The sequence below is a fragment of the Lynx rufus genome, unplaced genomic scaffold (assembly GCF_022079265.1).
Source record: "Lynx rufus isolate CCGP_SWC_20201006 ecotype Redwood Valley unplaced genomic scaffold, mLynRuf1.p SCAF_6, whole genome shotgun sequence".
Lineage (NCBI taxonomy): Eukaryota > Metazoa > Chordata > Mammalia > Carnivora > Felidae > Lynx > Lynx rufus.
Genome location: NW_025814878.1, coordinates 48,755,280 through 48,775,803, shown reverse-complemented (window position 1 = coordinate 48,775,803; position 20,524 = coordinate 48,755,280). Strand labels below are relative to the sequence as shown.

Sequence of the window (20,524 nt, the reverse complement as noted above, 5' to 3'; positions counted from 1 at the left end):
CCCCTTGCCTCACAAAATCAAACACTCCTGCTCTAATTAAAAATTCTAATGGCTTGTTTAATCAGATTGGCGTGCAAAAATAAAGGGTGACCAGGTCCCCGTTCCGCCGCTTCTAGCTCCAGGAATGCTTCTAGCTCTCCAGGAGCGAAGAGAACCTCTTAGTCTCAGGTTCTTCATCTCAGAAAACAGCAAAAACATCTACTTTGAAGTTAATGATAAAATTAGGAGATAACACATAAAGCCTTATTAGCACATCTGGCATACAGTGTGTGCTCAATAAACCTTAATTATCACTATGAAATGCAAACTTGATCATGTCACCTCCCTGTTTTTGATAATCTTTTAAAGATTCCCCCATAATCTTTAAGGCAAAATTCAAACACTGGCAAGATGCACAAGGTCTTCCTTCAAGATTTGACTTCCCTTTCTCCCACCCTCCCTCAAGTCAGAAGTACACTGTCTCAGGGTGCCTTGGGTGGCTCAGTTGGTTAAGCGTCCGACTTCGGCTCAGGTCATGATCTCATGGTTCATGGGTTTGAGCCCGTCAGGCTTTGTGCTGACGGCTCGGGCCTGGAGCCTGCTTCTGATTCTGTGTCTGCCTCTCTCTCTGCCCCTCCCCTGCTCATGCTCTGTCTCTCGAAAGTAAATAAACATTAAAAAAAAAGTACATTCTCTCTCCTAAATCATTCTGTTCAGACAGCTCTCAAACTCACATCTTACCCCTACTAAGGCTACAATTTCTTTAAACATATGTCTTATTCATCATTACACCCATATTTTATATGATACCTAGCAAAGAATAAGAAGTATTTTTTTAATTGAAACCAATTACTTACTTTACAGTAGGAATAATATTTGGCTGGGGTTTTAATAACCGTAAACGATACCACATACATCTTCCATATACTTTTCTGATATTCTTTAATCGAATTTGCTCTGTCAAAACAATAAATAAATAAGACGATAAGTTGAAGCATTTTTCACTGTGAAGACAAAACCAGTTAATAACATACTAACCTTCATTACCATGCTAAATTTTGTTGGAACATCAAAGTACTACCTTCTCAAATAACCTTTAAGAAAAATTCACAATATAGATTAATTTTTCTGCCACTCCAAACAAATGATCTATCTGGAAAATTTTGTTCAACTACCAGGCAACCATTTGCATATGAGACTTAAATAACTTCTAATCAAAAAACTCAAAAAAATGACTTGAATCCAAAATACTTAGTCACATAATCAGTAATTTCTGAGAAATGCTTTCTTCCTTTCCCTTCTGCTATAGGAGGTACAGAAAGTATAAAATAGTTGAAACATGCAGCTTATTAAGGAAGCTAAGCGGAAATGGTATTATTCAATCATGAAAATGTTAAATTAGAAAAGTCACCCAAACCCATAAGAAGTTAAAATAGGTTCATATAAGTTATGAAAGGCATTATTTTAGTCCTCAGAAAAAAATCTGCAATTCAACTAAAAAGGAATTAAACCAAGCCAAAATATCATGTATTGTTTTACTAATAAACTCACTACCAATCACTTGAATAAGTCTCCCAAGTTAAAAAAAAAAAAAAGTTATAAAATAAAAATGTACCAAAAAAAATAAAATAAAATAAAATTTAATTTAATTTAATTTTAAAAAAATGTACCTCTTAGCAAAGATGGCATGCAGAAAGCAAAGGAAAAAAAACCCTGCCCCTCCCAAAGCCAAAGCCAAAACAAAGGCTTGGAAGGCCAAGAAGGCAGTGCTGAAAGGCAACCACAGCCACAAAAAAAAAGAAAAAAAAAAAAAAAGATCTGCATGTTACCCACCTTCTGGTGGCCCAAGACACTCCAAAGGCAGCCCAAATATTTTCTCTGGAAGAGCAACAAGCTTGACCACTATGCCATCATCAAGTTCACCCTGAGCAATGAGTCAGCCATGAAGAAGATAGAAGACAACAATACTTGTGTTCATTATGGATGTCAAGGCCAACAAGCACCAGATCAGACAGATTATGAAGAAGCTCTATGATATTGACAAGGGCCATGGTCAACTCCCTGATCAGGCGTGATTAAGAAGGCATATGGTACACTGGCTCCTGACTATAATGCTTTGGATGTTGCCAACAAAAATGAGATCATCTAAATGGAGTCTAGCTGGCTAATACTAATATAAATTTTTTCACAATACTAAAAAAACTACACAATCACAGTCCTTAAATGAGATGTTAGATAAGTAAAAGAACTTTGCCTATAACAGAATGCTCCAAAGCCACCATGTAAGAAGTCCAACTACCCTGTTGCCACCATGCTTTGAGGAAAGCATCCACATGGAGAGCTAGGTGACAGGAGGTAGCAGAACCAACCAGGTGTGGTGAAGAGGGATCCATAGAGGGAAAGGGGTGGTGACAGAAAAGGAGACTGGTAACATACAGGGGGATTGATAAAATAAGTTAATACACAAAGGATAACTGGACTCAGAAGGGAGTTATATATATGAGAAAATAATAAGAATGAATCCTGTGGTACTGAATTGGAATTGAAGATATTGCTATAAACTAATATATTTTAATAAAGGATTACAGACGTAGACTTATATACATACACATATAGGCACTGTCTATTAAGTGAGCCTAGGAACAGTGCATGAGACCAATAGCAGTAAGCACACTAGTACCCAGATCTAGTTTCTAAATACCATTCTCCACTAATAAGAACAAGGGATTCAAATGCCTTCCCACAAATTACAAAAGGGAAAAAATAATTTTACAGTGGCAAAGTATGGTAGGCTGAATAATTGCCACCCAAGAAGTTCAGATCCTAATAGCCAGGACCAGTGACTACATTATCTTACATGGCAAAAAAGACTCTACAGATCCAATTAAATTAAAGATCTTGAGAGAGAAGAGTATTCTATGTTATCTGGATGGATACAATATAGTCACAAGGGTCCTTATAAGGAGGAAGCAGGAGGGTCAAAGACAAAGAAGGTGATATGACAACAGGAGCAGATGGTGGAGTGATATCCTCTGAACATGGAAGGAGGAATCATAAGCCAAGGAGCCCAGGCTATCTCTAGAAGCTGGAAAAGGCAAGGAAATAGACTCTAACCAAGAGCCTCCAGGAAGAACCAGCTCTACGAACACCATGACTAGCCTAGTGAAATTGATTTTGGACTTCCAGCCTCCTAAACTGTAAGAGAATAAATTTACATTGCAATAATGTAATAATCCATTAAGACTGTGGGGATTTGTTACAGCACCAATAAGAAACTAATACAGAAAGCCTGGCAGACATTATCTTAATCAGGTGCTCAGTAAACATTACCAGCAATGGGACAAAATGCAATCATATGCCATCTGATAGAACATAATAAGAGGAACACAGAATCACTTTTGTGAAATTCCTGCCTAAGATATAAATCTGAATCTAATCATGATTAAACACCAGCCAAACCCAGAGCCATCCTACAAAATAACTGACCTGTAATTTTGGAAGTCAAAAAGCTGAAGAACTGTACCAGACTAAAGGAGATTAAAGAAACATGTCAACTAAATGTCATGTGTGATTCTGAGCTGGATCTTTTGCTATAAACAACTTCACTGACACAAGTGACAAAACTTAAATGGGGTCTGAGAATGAAATGGTAGTAATATTAATTTTCTGATTTTCATGGTTATTTTCAAGACACTTGAAAATACCACTGGTGATTTTTTAATCTGTATTTCATTAAATTAAGCCTCCACAGTCTCCCATTTTCTATAAAACCAAGGAAATGTTTGATAAGGTTATAAGAACAATGCAGAAGTCTCTTTATTAGCCAGCTTGATCTATTAAGAGGAATGACATTCTCCCAATGTCTCTAGCCAAAAAAAGTACACACGATTTTCAGTTACGTAGTTTTGCACAATGTATATGTGCCTTGTACGCCTCACTCTTCCAATCCAAAAATTAAATCTTAACCTTTTAGGAGAATACAGAAGTCAATCAATAAGTACTACAAGCTATGGTTTACACAGGAAGACACTGGCATTTAGATTTCCAGCACAATTAAACATTCATAGCACACATTCCAAATCTCTGTATGAATGATCTCAAGTGAAAGTAACTACCACAAGTGAGGTCTTTCCAGGTAGTTTTTTAAAAGACACTTAGAATTTGTTTTTAAGTTCATTTATAAATTACTAGTGTTATAGCTAGTAAAAATTATGTTAGTAATACCATTTACTTATGATATAGTTTTTAAAGAAATCAATACACATTTACAGAAAAGGGAAATTACAAAGTCATAAAACAATTCTGTGACTTAAACTATATAACAACATATTATGACTGCTCTCGGCAGGTGAACATAAAGTTTTTATGTCCGTGGGAATAGTACAGGTTTGGGAGAAGGTTAATATGGCTGCGCTTCATAAGCTATATAATGCCTTTTGCTAAAATAGTCACATCCATCTGCCCATGCCAGTATGATCTGCCAAGGTGTAGTATAACTGAGTGAACTCTTAGCACCATATTCCTGGAACCCAAAGAGCTGAAAGAACATTAGCCAGATCTTATATCTTCAAACCTGTTTGCTTCATGACCGCAAAATAATTTGTAAAACTCATGTACCTACTTGTAGGTTTCTCATTTGGCATCTCAAATTTTTCACCAGAAGTCTGAAGAGGTACAAAAGATGTCATTTCTGATATGAGTTGACATTTTAAAATAAAATAGTTCCATCACTTTTAAACACACCAATTAAACCTAAAAACCACAGCAATTTCATACATTTACCATTTACAAAATTTCCCTTTACAAAACTTCATGAACAAGCCAGCCCTTCATTTTATTTCCCCCACATAATTGTATCCTAATGTAATATATTTTCATCCTAAGTCATTTCTTATAATACTGACACATACCTCTAAAAATTAATTTTTTTATTCCCTGTGACTAATGTTTTTCCCAACTTTTTGAAAAATTTCAAACCTTCAAAAAAGTTGAAAGATATCACAATGAAAACATCCTTCATCTAAATTCACCAAATGTTAACATTTTGCAACTCTTGGCTTTACCTCTAGTTCCCTCTTTCCCCTCCCACTTTTTTTTCTAAGTTTATTATTTATTGGGGGTGGGGGGAGAGAAAACATGTGCATGTATGAGTTGGGGGAGGAGCAGAGAAAGAGGGAGAGAGGGAATCCCAAGCAGACTCCCGCTGTCAGCACAGAGCCAAGTTTGGGGGCTTGATTTCAGGAACAATGAGTTCATGACCTCAGCTGAAATCAAGAGTAAGATGCTTAACGGACTGAGCCACGCATCCCCCTCCCCATTCTTTTTTATCTGAACTATCTTCCAGTAAACTACAGATATCAAGATGCTTCACCTATAAATCCTTTAGCACATACTGCCAAAAAAATCAGTATGTTTACCATACTCAGGTTTAACATCTATAAGCTTTTATATGTTAAAATTCGATGCTACGTTTTTTGGTATGAAGACAACATAAATACTATAAATTGATAAATCACTAAAATTTGAGTAAAGTATCTGCTGTGCTTTCTTTCACTTATAAGTTTGTAAATATCCCATATGTTCAAAAAAAGTTAAAACTCTAAATACTAAAACTTATTTTTAAAATAAAGGCACACTGTTGCCAATATGACACAATTTTAGACAAAAGAGCTTTAGACAAAAGAGGATTGACTAAACACTACTCACTATCATCAGATTATCTAAATTGGAAGATTTCAGAAACTTGGGTTCATCTGCCACCTATACCCCCTGCATACTCTGGTAACAAAGAAGGAAACCCGTTTAATTTATTAAATACTGTACTGAAAGTTAAAAACAGAATGGATGTATGCTACAGAATGGTTTTAAGTGCATCAGTTGTTTACCCTCATGATCACATGGCTGACTGGGAGCTGTGGTTCACGGCTGCTGCCCAGTACCATTAACAGCACTGTACCCCATGCCACTAGCCCAGAAAAAGATCAAAATTCAAAATGTGAAGCACAGTTTCCACCGAATGCGTATCAACTTCATACTTTATATTGGAAAATCCTAGGTCAAACCATTATAACCAGGGACCACCTGCAGGATATTTTATAGGATGTGATTTTTTAATTTTTCAAATGTCTATTTATTTTGAGGGGGGAGAGAAGAGGGAGAGAGCACAATCAGGGGAGGGGCAGAGAGAGAGAGAGAGGAAGAGAGAGGAAATTCCAAGCAGGCTCTGCGCTGCAGGGCTTGCTTAGGGGCTCTATTTCATGAACCATGAGATTGTGACCTTAGCCAATATCAAGAGTCAGACACTTAACCGACTGAGTCACCCAGCTGCCCCCAGTATGTGATTTCTTAAATATGTAACTAAAAATTTTTTTTTAATTTTTTTTAACGTTTATTTATTTTTGAGACAGAGAGAGACAGAGCATGAACAGGGGAGGGGCAGAGAGAGAGGGAGACACAGAATCTGAAACAAGATCCAGGCTCTGAGCTGTCAGCACAGAGCCTGATGTGGGGCTTGAACTCACGGACCGTGAGATCATGACCTGAGCCGAAGTCGGATGCTTAACCGACCGAGCCACCCAGGCGCCCCTGTAACTGAAATTTTTTAAATAAACATTTTAAGTAGAAAAGACATTACCCATAAAAGGGTATATAAAGTGGCCAAAAACTATTCTTCTCTCATTAAGAAATAAAATAGTCAAGATCTTGTCACTTCTCTGCTTAAAAACCTTCAATAACCTTCCCATCCAAACTTAAAATCCAAACTTCTTTCCCTGGCTTACAGACATGCTCTGCACCCCAGCTCCCTCTCTGAATTTATCCCAGATTATTCTCCTCACCTGACATACCCTTGCCACTCTGGTCTTCTCTGTTGGTGGAATATGCCCAACTTTTTTTTGCCTTAAAGGCTCTTGTACACACACAACTGTTCATTCAGCCTATAACAGGCTTTTCCTACCCAATTCAAACCTCTGAATAACTGGCTGCCTTTTGTCACAGCATGAAGGAATGTTCTCAGGAAGACTCTCTGAATACTCTACTTCTCTACACAGTACATATCACTATCTGATATTTTATTGTTTATATGTAGTATGTCACTCATCTCCCCCACACTAGGATGTAAGCTTCAAGAGAATAAGGATCCCGCCTACATTGTTTATCCCACATTCCACTGCCTAACACAATGCCTGGCAAATAGTAGGTGCTTAATACATAATTGTTGAATGCATGAATTTTCTCTTTTAGACTTCCCAATAACCCTGAGGGCATGCATGTATGTATTATACTTTAAAAATGTTGAGGGCTGCCTGGGTGGCTCAGTAGGTTAAATGTCCCAACTCTTGATTTCAGCTCAGGTCATGATCTCACGGTTTGTGAGACTGAGCCCCACACTGAACTCTGCACTGATGCAAACCTGCTTGAGAGTCTCTTTCCCTCTCTCGCTGCCCCTCCCTCTCTTTTTCCCTCCCTCTCTCTGTCAAAATAAATAAATAAAATTGACGCCCAGAAAGGTTAACTTGTCTAAAGGCACAAAGTATATATAATTATATAATGATACAAAGGAATAGCATATTAATCACTAAAGTATAGATATAGAACAAAGAAAATGAAAGCAAAAATAAACTATTAAGGCTACACCAAAATAAAAAGCTTTTTGCACAGCAAAGGTAATCAACAAAAAGGAAAGGCAACCTACTGAATGGGAGAAGATATCTGTAAATGATATACCCAACAAGGGGTTAATATCCAAATATAAATAATTTACACAACTTGGGGTGCCTGGGTGGCTCAGTTGGTTAAGCATCTGACTTCAGCTCAGGTGATGATCTTCCAGTTCATGAGTTCAAGTCCCATGTCAGGCTCTGTGCTGACAGTTCAGAGTCTGGAGCCTGCTTCGTATTCTATGTCTCCCAATCTCTGCCCTTCCCCTGCTCATGCTCTGTCTCTCTCTCTCTCAAAACTTAAAAAAAAAAAAAAAAAGTACACAACACCAAAACCATAATTCTCTTATAAGAAAAATGCAGGGATAAAATTTCATGACCGTGGATTTGCCAATGGATTCTTAGACAATAAAAACACAAGCAATGAAAGATAAAATAAATTGGACTTCATCAAACTTAAAAACTTTCATGCATCAAAAGACACAAGAAAGTGAAAAGACAATCTATAGAATGGAAGAAAATCTTTTCAAACCATGTATCTAGCAGGGATTCATATCCAGAATGTATAAAGAACTCCTACAAGTTAACAAAAAAAAAAAAAAAGATAAACAACACATCGAGCTCTGCACAAAAGATTTGAATGGACATTTTTCCAAAGAAGATATACATATGGCCAACAAACAAATGAAATGATGCTCAAAATCATTAGCCACTAGGGAAATGCATATCAAAACCATAATGAAATACCACTTCACATCTATTACAATGGCTATAATTTTTAAAGAATGAAAAATAAGCGAAGAGAATATGCAGAAATTAGAACCCATCTACATTGCTGGTAGAAATGCAAAATGGTGCAGCTCTGTGGCAGTCTGGCAGTTCCTCAAGAAGCTAAACATAGTATTACCCTATGACCCAGCAATTCCACTCCTAGTAATATATACCCCCAAAAAACTGAAAATAAGGACTTAAAGAGATACTTATATGACAATGCTCACTACAGCATTATTCACAATTCAATAGGGGCACCTGGGTGGCTCAGCTAGTTGAAGTGTCCCACTCTGAATCCTGGCTCAGGTCATGCATAATCCCAGGGTCATGGGATCAATCCCCACACCAGGCTCCATGCTGAGTGCAGAACCTGCTTAATTTTTTTCTTCTCTTTCTCTCTCTCTGCCCCTCTCCCGTTCATGCCTGCGCTCTAATTAAAAATAAAACAAAAAGCGTTCAACAGATGAATAAAAATGTGCTATATCCATACAATGGAATATTATTCAACCATGAAAAGAATGAAGTTCAGATACATGCTACAACATGAATGAATCTGAAAACGTTATGCTAAACGAAATAAGCTAGACACAAAAGGACAAATATTGTAGGATTCCACTTACATGTAATAACTCGAATAGGCAGATTTATAGAGACAAAAAGTAAATTAGAGTTTTTCAGGGGCTGGAGGAAAAAGAGAATGGGGAGTTATTGTCAATAGGTATATAATTTGTCTGGGGTGATGAAAAATATTGTAAACAGTGGTGATGGCTGCACAACATTGTAAATGTAATTAATGCTACTGAATTGTTCATTTAAAATGGCTAAAACTAGAAATTTTACATTATATATACTTTACCAAAGTATATATAATTATATAATATGATATAAACTTATACAGTATAAAATTTAAAAAGAAAAGATTCCACCTCTGCAGTATCTGAAGAATGTCCTGTTTCTTCCTATTGCCACCACCATTGTTCAGGCCCACATTATCCCTCTGCTTCTTAATCTCTGTTCTTTCTCATTCTATGAAACGTTATCACATTAATTTGCATACAACTGTAAAAATATGTTCTAAAATGTCCAAAAATGACATACTGTCAACCAAAAAACATATGAACTCTTCAGCTAGGCATACAAGATTCTCCTTTTGACTTAAATCAACTTTTCAGATCTTTTCTCACACTTAATCAATGAATGATTTCTGCTTCAACTGATCTGTATTTTTAACATGTTCCATGCTTTCCAGCCTCTGTACTTTTTGCTCATGATTTCGTTTTTTAATTATTATTAAAGATTTTATTTTTAAGTAATCTCTACACCTAGTGTGGGGCTCAAACTCATGACCTCAAGATCAAGAGTCACAGGGCCCACTGACTGAGCCAGCCAGGAGCCCCCCCTCGTATGATTTCTTCTTTGGACCCCCACCCCCACCATTCAACCCATTAAATCTTTCTCATCCTTTAATAGTTTAGTCAAAATTGACCTACTCTCAAGAGCCTTTCCTGAACTCTAGATCCCCACTATCGTTACCAACCAAATGCAAATACTTTATCCACCTAACTTCCAAAGCACTTGTTTTCACTGCTCTTACATTTACTTTGTTGTGCTATGGATATAATTCACAGACTTGTCTAAACCTAATCCTTCCACCCCACCCAGATTACAAACTCTTATCAAAACAATGGCATTCATACTCCTATCTTCTACCCTCCTGGTACAGGCAAACAGCTAAGGCTCAAACAATAACTACTAGATATAACCAAACAAGCAAAAAACCTACTTTCCAGATGAAAATCCCTTCATCCATACGGACACAAACACAATCTCAAAATGTAAAAGGAACGCCTTTTTAAGAGAATGAGCCAACATCTTTCAAAGAAAGAATGTGATGGTAAGAATGTGTAACATTTCTTATTGATAAAGTCTGGTAACAGAAAACCTTTTTTAAAAGAAAGTCCAAGTACAGTACGGATACATTTGTTGTGACTTCCCTTATGTCTGAATAAAAAGTATGACTAAGGGAACAAATATCCGAGAAAATGAAAATAGGACTATCTTTGTTTTTCAGGTTCTTCCAAGATGAAGCAAGTATGCAGTATGACCTTTAAATAAAAACAACTGCAACAATGCATTTACTAATCCAATGTTTGTCACCACATCTACAAAGCCTAAATGCTGCACTATAATTCATTATGCCAAGGTCCCAGCTGGTTTCCTCTGCTGTGTAGGACTTAAGCATACATGTCTGATTCCCCTTTCTGTCAGGATAGATCAGAGGGAAATGACTTTATTTTAAAATGACTCAAACTTCTCAGATGTCTAATATCCCTTCAAGATCTAAAGTCTTAAAAAGACTATATGTTCTAAATTAAATATGAATGCTCATAAAATATACTCCTGTGAACACAAAGCTATATGAGCCAGTTTTTTCTGCTAAATTCCATTCAACAGACTGAAATAATCAACTCCACTATAATTAGAAACCTAGATAAATCAATAGATAATTTTCAATTGAAATATTTCATTTGAAATAAAAATGATCATCCCCACCCTTTTCCCTGCACTCAATCCCAAAACTGAACTGATAAAAGTAGGTTATTATTGGGCCAATCACCAGGGTTTGTTTTTTGTTTTTTTTTTTAATGTTTATTTTTGAAGAAGAGAAAGAGCATGAGACAGGGAGGGGCAGAGAGACAGGGAGACAGAGAATCCGAAGCAAGCTCCAGACTCTGAGCTGTCAGAACAGAGCTCGACACGGGGCTTGAACTGACCAGCCAGAAGATCATGACCTGAGCCAAAGTTGGAGGCTTAACCAACTGAACCACCCAGGTGCCCCACCAAACAGCTTTTAAGAGAGGGAGAAACAGGGGTGCCTGGGTGGTTTAGTCAGTTAAGCATCTGATTCTTGGTTTCGGCTCAGGTCATGCAAGATCTCACAGTTCCTGGGTTTGAGCCCTGCATCAGGCTCTGTGTTGACAGTGCAGAGCCTGCTTGGAATTCTCTCTCTCCCTCTCTCTGCCCCTCCCCCTCGTTGCTGTCTCTGTCTCTCTCAAAATAAATAAATAAAATTTTTTTAAAAAGAGAGAGGGAGGGAGGGAGAAATAAGTGAAAATTCAAAATCTGCACTCCACTTTAATTCCCTCCAACGTACTTTTACATTCTATAAGTAGTCCAAGCTATCTTAGAGTTCTCTTTCTAATCTACCCATTCCCCTACATCCTGACATTTCAGTGGACTAATCAGCCTCTGAAATGGTCTCCTTCTCTACCTAGTTCTTCCCCACCCATCAACCTCCCATCCTCTTCTGCCAAATCATTCTCCACACAATGCTCCACAAGAGCAAAACTGACCAAGGCATTACCCTACTCTAAAAACTCCACTGTTTATCCAATAACTTACAGGATAAAGTATAAGCTTCCTAAAATGGCAAACTGACCATGTCATGAACTATTTAAAAACTTCCACTGTTTACCCAAAAAATTACAAAATAAAGTATAAGAGTCCTAAGATGGCTGATTTACTTTTAAGAACACAGCAAATCTCTACCACTTATTAAACATCTCCATGCTTTTGCATATACTTTCTCCTACCTAAGGGATACATTTCCCCCACTGACCCTTTATGACCCATCTCAAACAACCTCCTCTGCATGAAATACCCAAATCCAGAAACAGAATTATTCATTTCTTCTTCTGTGCTCTCACAGCACTTTCCACTTACCATTTCAATACTTACTATCGTGTGTTATATTACAGGAGGCAGTACAAGAGTAATGGCTAACAAGAGAAGCTCTAGCATTAAGACGGTTTTGGATCCAACACCCAATCTTCCAGCTAGAAGCTATACGGCTTTAGATAAACTTTCCTCCTCTAGGACTTAGTTTTCCTATTAGTAAAATTGGGATAATACCTGAGTCTGGCTCAAAGTGCTATTATGAGTGCATTCAGCACTACTTGCCTTGTGCTAGCAAACATTCAAATGAACAGCAGCAGAGCTGAGATGAGAATCACAATTATCTGTCTCAGGCTGGAGGGGGGTGTAGGGCCTTCCGCAACAAGAGGAAGGACCATGTCTACAGTCATCCCCAGAAGAGGAAGAAAAGGGGGAGGTGCACACACCGAAATGTTTAATTACCTCTGGGTGATGCGATTACAAGCAATTTTTGTTCTGCTTTCTTTGTGTGTGTGCTTTTCTGTACCGGGTATATACAACCATAGAAAAAAGTTCTATGCACTTAAAAATCTGATCCATCACCTAGAAGCAGTATCTAGCACATAGTTAATCCTCTATAAATACCTATCAAATGAAGGAATGTCTACACTGTGTTTAGTTTTGTGGGCATGTTTATGTGCATTTTATTTCTTTGCTTCTGAGAATCACTTCTTATAGGGCATATTATTATTATGCCTAGAAAATGAGGTTGAGTTCAGAAATAACAAAATAGGAACAAAGCTGGAACTTAAAGCCAGAACTTCTAACTTTCCAAATTCAGAGTTTTCTTACTATACTACGGAGCACTAAAAATGGACTCCTATTCACATTCCCAAGTCAGAGAGTTGAATCACCTGCACACTGTCTGAGAGGGAGAAAGCAAAGAAAAATAAAGAAACATAACTTTTTTTTTAAGTTTTACTCATCCTTTCAAAACCATGGGGAAAAAAACCTGAGTACAGTATATCTGTTTACTCCTGAATTAATTCTGTAAAATAAATAACTACTGTCTCTATTTTACAGATGAGTGAACTAAAATATATAGAAGTTAAATAACTTGCCCAAGATCACACTGTTAGTAAAGCAGCAGATCCAGGTTTCAAAACCAGACAGTTTTGAAACAGTAAGATCAAGGAGTAAGGTCAAATAAGTTTTAAAAAAATAAGGTCAAGAAATTAAAGAAACAATAACCTGGAAAAGATAATGATATATTTTATCTCAATTCAAAGGATCAATAAGCCTTCATCTATGGAACAGATAAAAGCATGTTCTTGATTATTTGAAATTCTAATACTTACAAGCAGTTATTTTTTTCTTGTTAAATACCACTGTAAACCTGTATTATTAATATTGTTTTATTTATTTTAATGTTTGTTTATTTTTGATAGAGAGACAGCGTGAGCAGGAGAGGGGCAGAGAGAGGGGGAGACACAGGCTCCAGGCTCCAGGCTCCAAGCTGTCAACACAGAGCCTGACGCGGGGTTCCAACTCAAAAGCTGTGAGATCATGACCTGAGCTGAAGTCGGACACTGAACCAACTGAGCCACCCAGGTGCCCCAACACTGTTTTAACAAATATATTCGGCTTTCAACTACGAGAACTTTACAGCACTGTTCTTCAGGAAGTGCTTCTTAGCTATGTAAAACAAAAAGGCTAAAACATTAGTGGTTGTTTTTTAGCAAAGAGCACATATCAAAAGAAATACACCATCTCCCAAAATGACAACTCCAGCAAAAGACGAGTACTAAGGAAGTTCTCTTTGCTAGCTACCATTTACATCACATAGGGACCTTTAAAAATAACCAATACACAGCACCTACTCCAGACCAATTACATCAGATATCTGGGGATGGGTATAAGTTTTTGTTTTTTTTTTTTAAAGCTCCCCAAGTGATTCTAATGTGTAGCCAGGGCTGAGAACCACTGTTCTAAGGAAATCTAAACCCTCTGTTATTACTTCATGCAGAGCTTTTGTCCATAATGGTCTGAAAAAGTATTCAGTCAACTTACTCAACACATTTGCAAACAACCAGGAGAGTAAAATAAATAGGACTCCGCAACTACTAAAAGGGGTATTAACTGTGAGTGCACTTAGCCCAATAGATTAGACAACAATCAAGGCTAAAGGATTCCATTAGTGTTCTGGATAACAGAGGAACTTCAATTAACATATCAAATATGCCAATGACCAAGCTACTTCTATCTCTCAAACCATAGATTTTACCATCTGTGAAATGGTGCCATAATTTCTAATGGACCCAAGAGCCCAATAATTCAAGAAAAGCAACACTGAAACAAGCATAAACCTTGAAACTAAAAGACCCACATGTATCATCATCTTGAAAAACAAAACGAAAATTAACCTGAACTTTAATGTAGAAATGCTGGCAAAGAAAACATTTTCATACTTTCCTGCAGAGAGTATCCCTGAAAAGTCAAGAATGCCATAAGAACTCTGAAATTCAAACTCATATGCCTACATTTTTACATCTGGCTACTTGCAGTTTCACAGGAAAATGAAATACAGTAAGCTTCAAAATCAAATATAAAAATATCCTGTTGTGTTAATCAAAAATACTACTACAGGTCCATATCCTTTATTCAAAACCCTTGAGGAAATACATATTTCAGAATTTTTCAGCTTTTAGAAACACAGTACAGTGTCTCTATCTTTACAAGCCCTTGAGGATCTACAACAACACCAATCATCAAACAAATTAGTATTCCAAATTAATATGCTATATTAATACTATTTTCTAAGTGAGAAGAATAAAGATTGTAAGTAGCCACCTGTTGATACAAGTCACCAAATTATTTTGCTGCAAACATCTGAAGAAAAACTTTCAGAGCTTTAGGTGAAGCAATAATTCCAAGATTTCTCTTTGATACCCAAGACACTGCAAACTGAACTTCAGGAAAAAAGTCCCTATAATAAAAACATCCCTTTAATACCACTGTAGTTCTAAAGAAACAACTCAAATTACGGTAGAAACACAAAAATAAAAAATAGCCCAAGTGATGTCCACCAATTTTCATGATGATGAGAATAGCATTTTAAGCATCCACCTTAATTTTCACAGTGCAATTTTGAGCAAGACCAAAAAAATACATTATTAACATGTACACATTTACTGACTAAGGCAAGCTTGAGGCAGAGAGCCAGATGTAAAGAAAGGACAAATCAACACCTTTCTCTCTAGCAATTTGGAGACAACAGAGGACTTTGAAGCGAAGCAGACCAGGTTCTGCCACAAAGGAGAAAGTTACTTAAGCTTTCTAAACTGCAGTTTCTTCACATAAGGATAGAGATGATAATAACAGTACCTACTTCATTGTGTTTTCAACAGGATTAAATAAAGTGACATTTGAAATCCATAACTTAAATAGTCACTATTAATTCCCCACCACCTTTCCAAAGACCAACTAACTATATGCTGAAGCAGCTCAAGTATAACTTGCCTGTAAGTTATCAGGCAAATTTTATAATACAAAACCGACCATGAAAATAGGACTTTCAAATTTCAAAAGTCCAGTGTAGATTAAAATGACTAATTTCTGAAATCAGCAGCTTCTCGAAACACATTCTATCCAAACCTACCTCTCTCCCAATACCCTTCTGTCTTCCACACAACCAGTTGCACACATAGGGATAGTAAGTGAAAATAAACCACTGTACTCAGAAGTTCACTTTTCACTCAAAATAAAATTAGATTGGCCTAGGTTTGGCAGATAAGGGAAACCATTACAGTATTAAGACTTCATCATTCATATACAACCACTGTCCAAAGAACCCAGATAATTTAAATACACAGGAAACTAAGGCACCACAGTCCAAAATCCAACTTTCATAAACTATCCACAAAGTAAGAAAACTGATAACTTTGGGGAGATTTTGCACCCAATGGATATTTAAACTTACCATCAAATGTACAAAAAGATGGAATCCTTTGCTATTTATCCTAAATTCAATTTAATTCCATGATGTAATTCAAGAATTTTACAGAACATGGAGTCTTAAAGCATAAAAAGTTCTGAGCTGATTAAATGCTTCACTGTTAACAACTGCCCCCAAATACAGTATACAACGTGGACAACCTAGACTTCCATCACACTGAACTTGAAGGAAAACGTTTAATCAAGTTAGCATAGCTCCTATGAAATTGAAAGCTTTCCCTAAATGTTATTACTCAAAAACTACTAGTTAAATAACCTATTAGGGCCTGGCAGTTCCATCAGCTTCAAGAATATCACTTGCCATATATCCTAGTACAGCGCAACATAAAATGCCTCGAAAAGAATCTCTATTATTCTATGTTCTAATCCCATGTGTTTAATGAGAAAAGATTTAGAACTAAAGGCAAATGGACCAGGTACCTTACAACCACCAACGAGATGCACTACCTACACACTCAATCCTTCATTCTTGCACTTTTCCTCCATAAACAGGAAACTCCAAAGACAAGGAAATAGAGAACAGCCTATTTTTGCTAAGGGGAATAACAGCATTGCTTCCAACCCCACAGCGTGAGTGAACAAATGAAAAAGCAACAGGGGAAAGGCACGGGGGGAGGGGCGGTCGGTGAGCTCAGTTAGGAGTCCTAAACATGCCATCCAGCTCAGACAGTGCCCAAAACATCTGTAACGGCAGCTGCAGCAGAGAAACGGGGGTGTGAGGGTAGAGGGCCGTGGCTTGGGGGCTCGGAGTTGTGCCTGCACGTTCGGCTTCCTCCTTTGCCAACTCTTCTCTCACCTCCCAATTCCCATCCTCCCCAACCCATCCTGCTCCCTCCATATAGAAAAATAACCAATAAAATCAGAGGCAGAGAAGACAAAGAAGCAGGAGGAGGCTGCAAGGAGCGTCCAGAACAATGGGGGAGAGGGTGCGAAGCGAAACTCCTGAAAAGGACAATGAAACAAGGGTGGAGAGGAGCCCGGAGAGGAACCAGGGAAACACCGCCGAGCCCGGGCCCCGCCAGAGGCGGACGCCTGGACTCGAGGCTCGGCTGGGCGGGCTGTATCACCCGGACGCTGGGGGCTGGGCTAGGCTGGAGCGGACGGGGGCGGCGCGGCCCACAGGGGCCGGCGGGGCCTGCGCGGGTCCGCGGGCAGCTGCCGGCAGGACTCACCGGCGTTCTGGTCGCGGGGCCAGAGGTAGTATGTGGCCGGGATCACGATGAGCCCCACGAATGAGGTGAGGAAATAGAAGAAGGTGTTCCCGCTGTCATCGTACTGGAACTGCTGTCCCGCCATGGCACCCCCCCCTCCGCCGCTCTGTCCTCACCGCCGCCGCCACGACCCCGCTCTGATCTCCAGCACCCAACACCCCGGCCCTGTGTGGCGTAGCTCGGACGCCGCCGCCGCCGCCTCTCCTCCCCGCCCCCACGCTACTCTCACGGACACGCCGCCGCCACTGCCGCTGCCGTCGCCAGATCTCGCGAGAAGAAATAGTTCCCGCCCCACTCGGTTTTTCCCTCCCTCTGCCTCTCCCCAGTACACTCGCTAAGGGAGACGTGGCGCGCGCAGCCGTGGAACTCGGCGAGGTCCCTCCCTTGATCCCGCCCCCAAGCCAGAGGCCCGCCCCTCGAGCTCCTGTAGGTCCTCCTCTAGCCTTAAGAGTCCCCGGTGGTGCCTTTTCTCCTGCGCCTTCTTTCCCAGCGTCCCACTAGCTGTCTTGAGGTCATTTTAGGGGGGTCCCAGCAAAGACCCGCGGAGCTGTGAGTGCGTGCGGTTCATCACCTGGCTGCTCCTGGAGTCGCAGCTATTCGGAGCAGATCTGAGGTTTCCTTGCCTCTCCCTTCTCCCATCCTTACCTCACCTTGTCTGCCCTCTCTCTTATTTAATTTCCCTGGTTAATAATAACGCTTCTTTAAGTTCCAGATCCGTCCCTCCAGCCCTCACATTTTGAAAACACGGGTCATTCAGAATTGGGCGGCGCAGGGGGGATGGTGGGGGTTTTGTTGTGGTTTGTTCGCAAAGTAACGTTTGCTATTAAAAGATTGCGATCTAAGCTGCGCCCATTTTGCAGATGGAGATTCCCCAAGCCAATAGAGATTGTGGCCTGTACATCCCAGAGGCAATATTTATAGACACCAGGTCACCAGTATTTTCTTCGTCCCAGGCTGTAGGCTGAGACTTTTATTGCTTTATACCATTTAATCGTCGGTAAACCCCTTGGGAAAAATCAAAGCATGCCCTCTCCAGATGAGGAAATTGAGGCTCAGAGAGATTGCCTAAAGTCATGGATAGTAAGAAAAGGTCCAGGAATTCAAACTCAAATCACTGGACACCACAAAGCCAGTGCCCTTGGCCACCACCTTGTCGTGGACCTTAACATTTCCCTGAGAGCAGCTGGCACCCCTTGCAAGGTGTGGGCAGGAATCTGTGTTTCGATGAGGGATGCCTAGGGAAGCAGTCGCTCTCAGGAGACTCTCTCTTGGCTAGCTGTGAGGTCCCAAAGGCTGGAGTCAGCTGAGCTGGGAGCGGAGGACTGGTTTCCTGATCTGGGAATGATCTGCGCGGTCCCACTGCAGCCCTGGCTGAGACCTATTCCAGTGTCTCCATCTCCCGTCTATGGATCAAAAGGAAAGACCCACCTAACCTACCTCACAGAGTGGTTGTGAAGAGTAAAGGGAATTATAGTGAACATGCTATACAAAGGAAAAACTATGAAATAAGCAAATACCACATTACATTTTCTTACACTATTTTTTTATTATATGAAATTTATTGTCAAATTAGTTTCCATACAACACCCAGTGCTCATCCCAAAAGATGCCCTCTTCAATGCCCATCACCTACCCTCCCCGCCCTCCCACCCCCCATCAACCCTCAGTTTGTTCTCAGTTTTTAAGAGTCTCTTATGCTTTGGCTCTCTCCCACTCTAACCTCTTTTTTTTCTTTTTATTCCTTCCCCTCCCCCATGGGTTTCTGTTAAGTTTCTCAGGATCCACATAAGAGTGAAAACATATGGTATCTGTCTTTCTCTGTATGACTTATTTCACTTAGCATAACACTCTCCAGTTCTATCCACGCTGCTACAAAGGGCCATATTTCATTCTTTCTCATTGCCACGTAGTATTCCATTGTGTATATAAACCACAATTTCTTTATCCATTCATCAGTTGATGGACATTTAGGCTTCTTCCACAATTTGGCTATCGTTGAGAGTGCTGCTATAAACATTGGGGTACAAGTGCCCCTATGCATCAGTACTCCTCTATCCCTTGGGTAAATTCCTAGCAGTGCTACTGCTGGGTCATAGGGTAGGTCTGTTCTTACACTATTTTTTAAAACTAATTTTAAAGGGTGCCTGGGTGTCTCAGTTGGTAAAGCCTCCCACTCTCGATCTAGGTCTGCTCAGGTCATGATCTCCTGGTTGGTGAGTTCGAACCCCACATCAGGCTCTTCGCTGATGGTGAGGAGCCTGCTTGGGATTCTGTCTCTCCTTCTGTCTGTCCCACCCCCCTCTGACTCAAAATAAATAAACATTTAAAACAAAAAATTTTAGTACAGTCTATTTACTGACTTCTTTTCAATATGTCTTCCATTGTTAGAAGAGGAATCTGGTCACATGTCTTTTATTTTATGTCCTTAAAACTAGCATTTATCATAATCAGTAATGCTTTTCTTCATAATGGATTATGTTCACATGTATTGTCTCTTCCCTTTCAAATGACCTACCATTTTGAAAGGAAATTTTTTAAAATAGTCTTCTTAGGGCACCTGGATGGCTCAGTCAGTTGAGCTGCTGACTTTGGCTCAGGTAATGAACTTGGGGTTCATGAGTTCAACCCCCACATGCGCTTGTTGGTGTCAGCTTGTTGGTGCAGAATCTGCTTCAGATCCTCTGTTCCCTTTCTCTCTCTGCCCCTCCCTGTCTTATGCTTGCTCTCTCTCTCAAAAAAATAAGTAAAACTTTAAATTAAAAAAAATAATCTTCTCTACATTTCCCTCCTCACATTTTTCTATATAAAGGTTTTCAAAGACTACACAGGAGGGGAAAAAAATAAAAAAGAAGTGAGGGGAAGGGGATTGAACTATGAAGTGAGCACAGCATTTTGATTACCCCAAAGCAGATATGCCCAGAACAATTTGCCTTGCCTCAGAAACAAATTAGCCATAAAATTGGCTCAACTGAAGTGGGTAGGTTCCTGAAGTTTCTTTTGTTTATGTTGAATTTCTTATTAAGTCTTTCCAGGTTCTAATAATGCTGAGCTGGTTATTTTTTATTACTCTGATTATATACTTTACTCAGCATTTGTGTAAAGATAATACGTCAGTTTTATAACCTTGTAACAATATAAATTATCGATGATAAATATTCCCCTTCTGACTTTTTTCCTGCAGGAGTAATCTTTTCACTGCAGCTTTGGGGTCATGCATAAGAATAGCTTGAACAGAAC

At 39.2% G+C, this 20,524-nt stretch overlaps 1 protein-coding gene across 2 annotated transcripts in view; it reads right to left on the bottom strand.

Moving 5' to 3' along the window:
* Nucleotides 1–17,447, bottom strand: part of SEC63 (SEC63 homolog, protein translocation regulator) — a 74,785-nt gene extending 57,338 nt beyond the window's left edge. Inside the window, exons 1-3 of one of the 2 annotated variants that reach the window (XM_047101614.1) lie at nt 16,042–17,029; nt 1,813–1,903; nt 837–936 (exon numbers count right to left, since the gene is read on the bottom strand). In XM_047101614.1, coding sequence (XP_046957570.1) covers nt 837–936; nt 1,813–1,903; nt 16,042–16,044 — 194 coding nt within the window. In that variant the 5' untranslated portion in view covers nt 16,045–17,029. Of the gene's footprint in view, nt 1–836; nt 937–1,812; nt 1,904–16,041; nt 17,030–17,248 lie in introns of those variants that run through there. The other variant, XM_047101613.1, reaches the window with a different exon arrangement.
* Between the last annotated feature and the right edge of the window lie 3,077 nt (nt 17,448–20,524).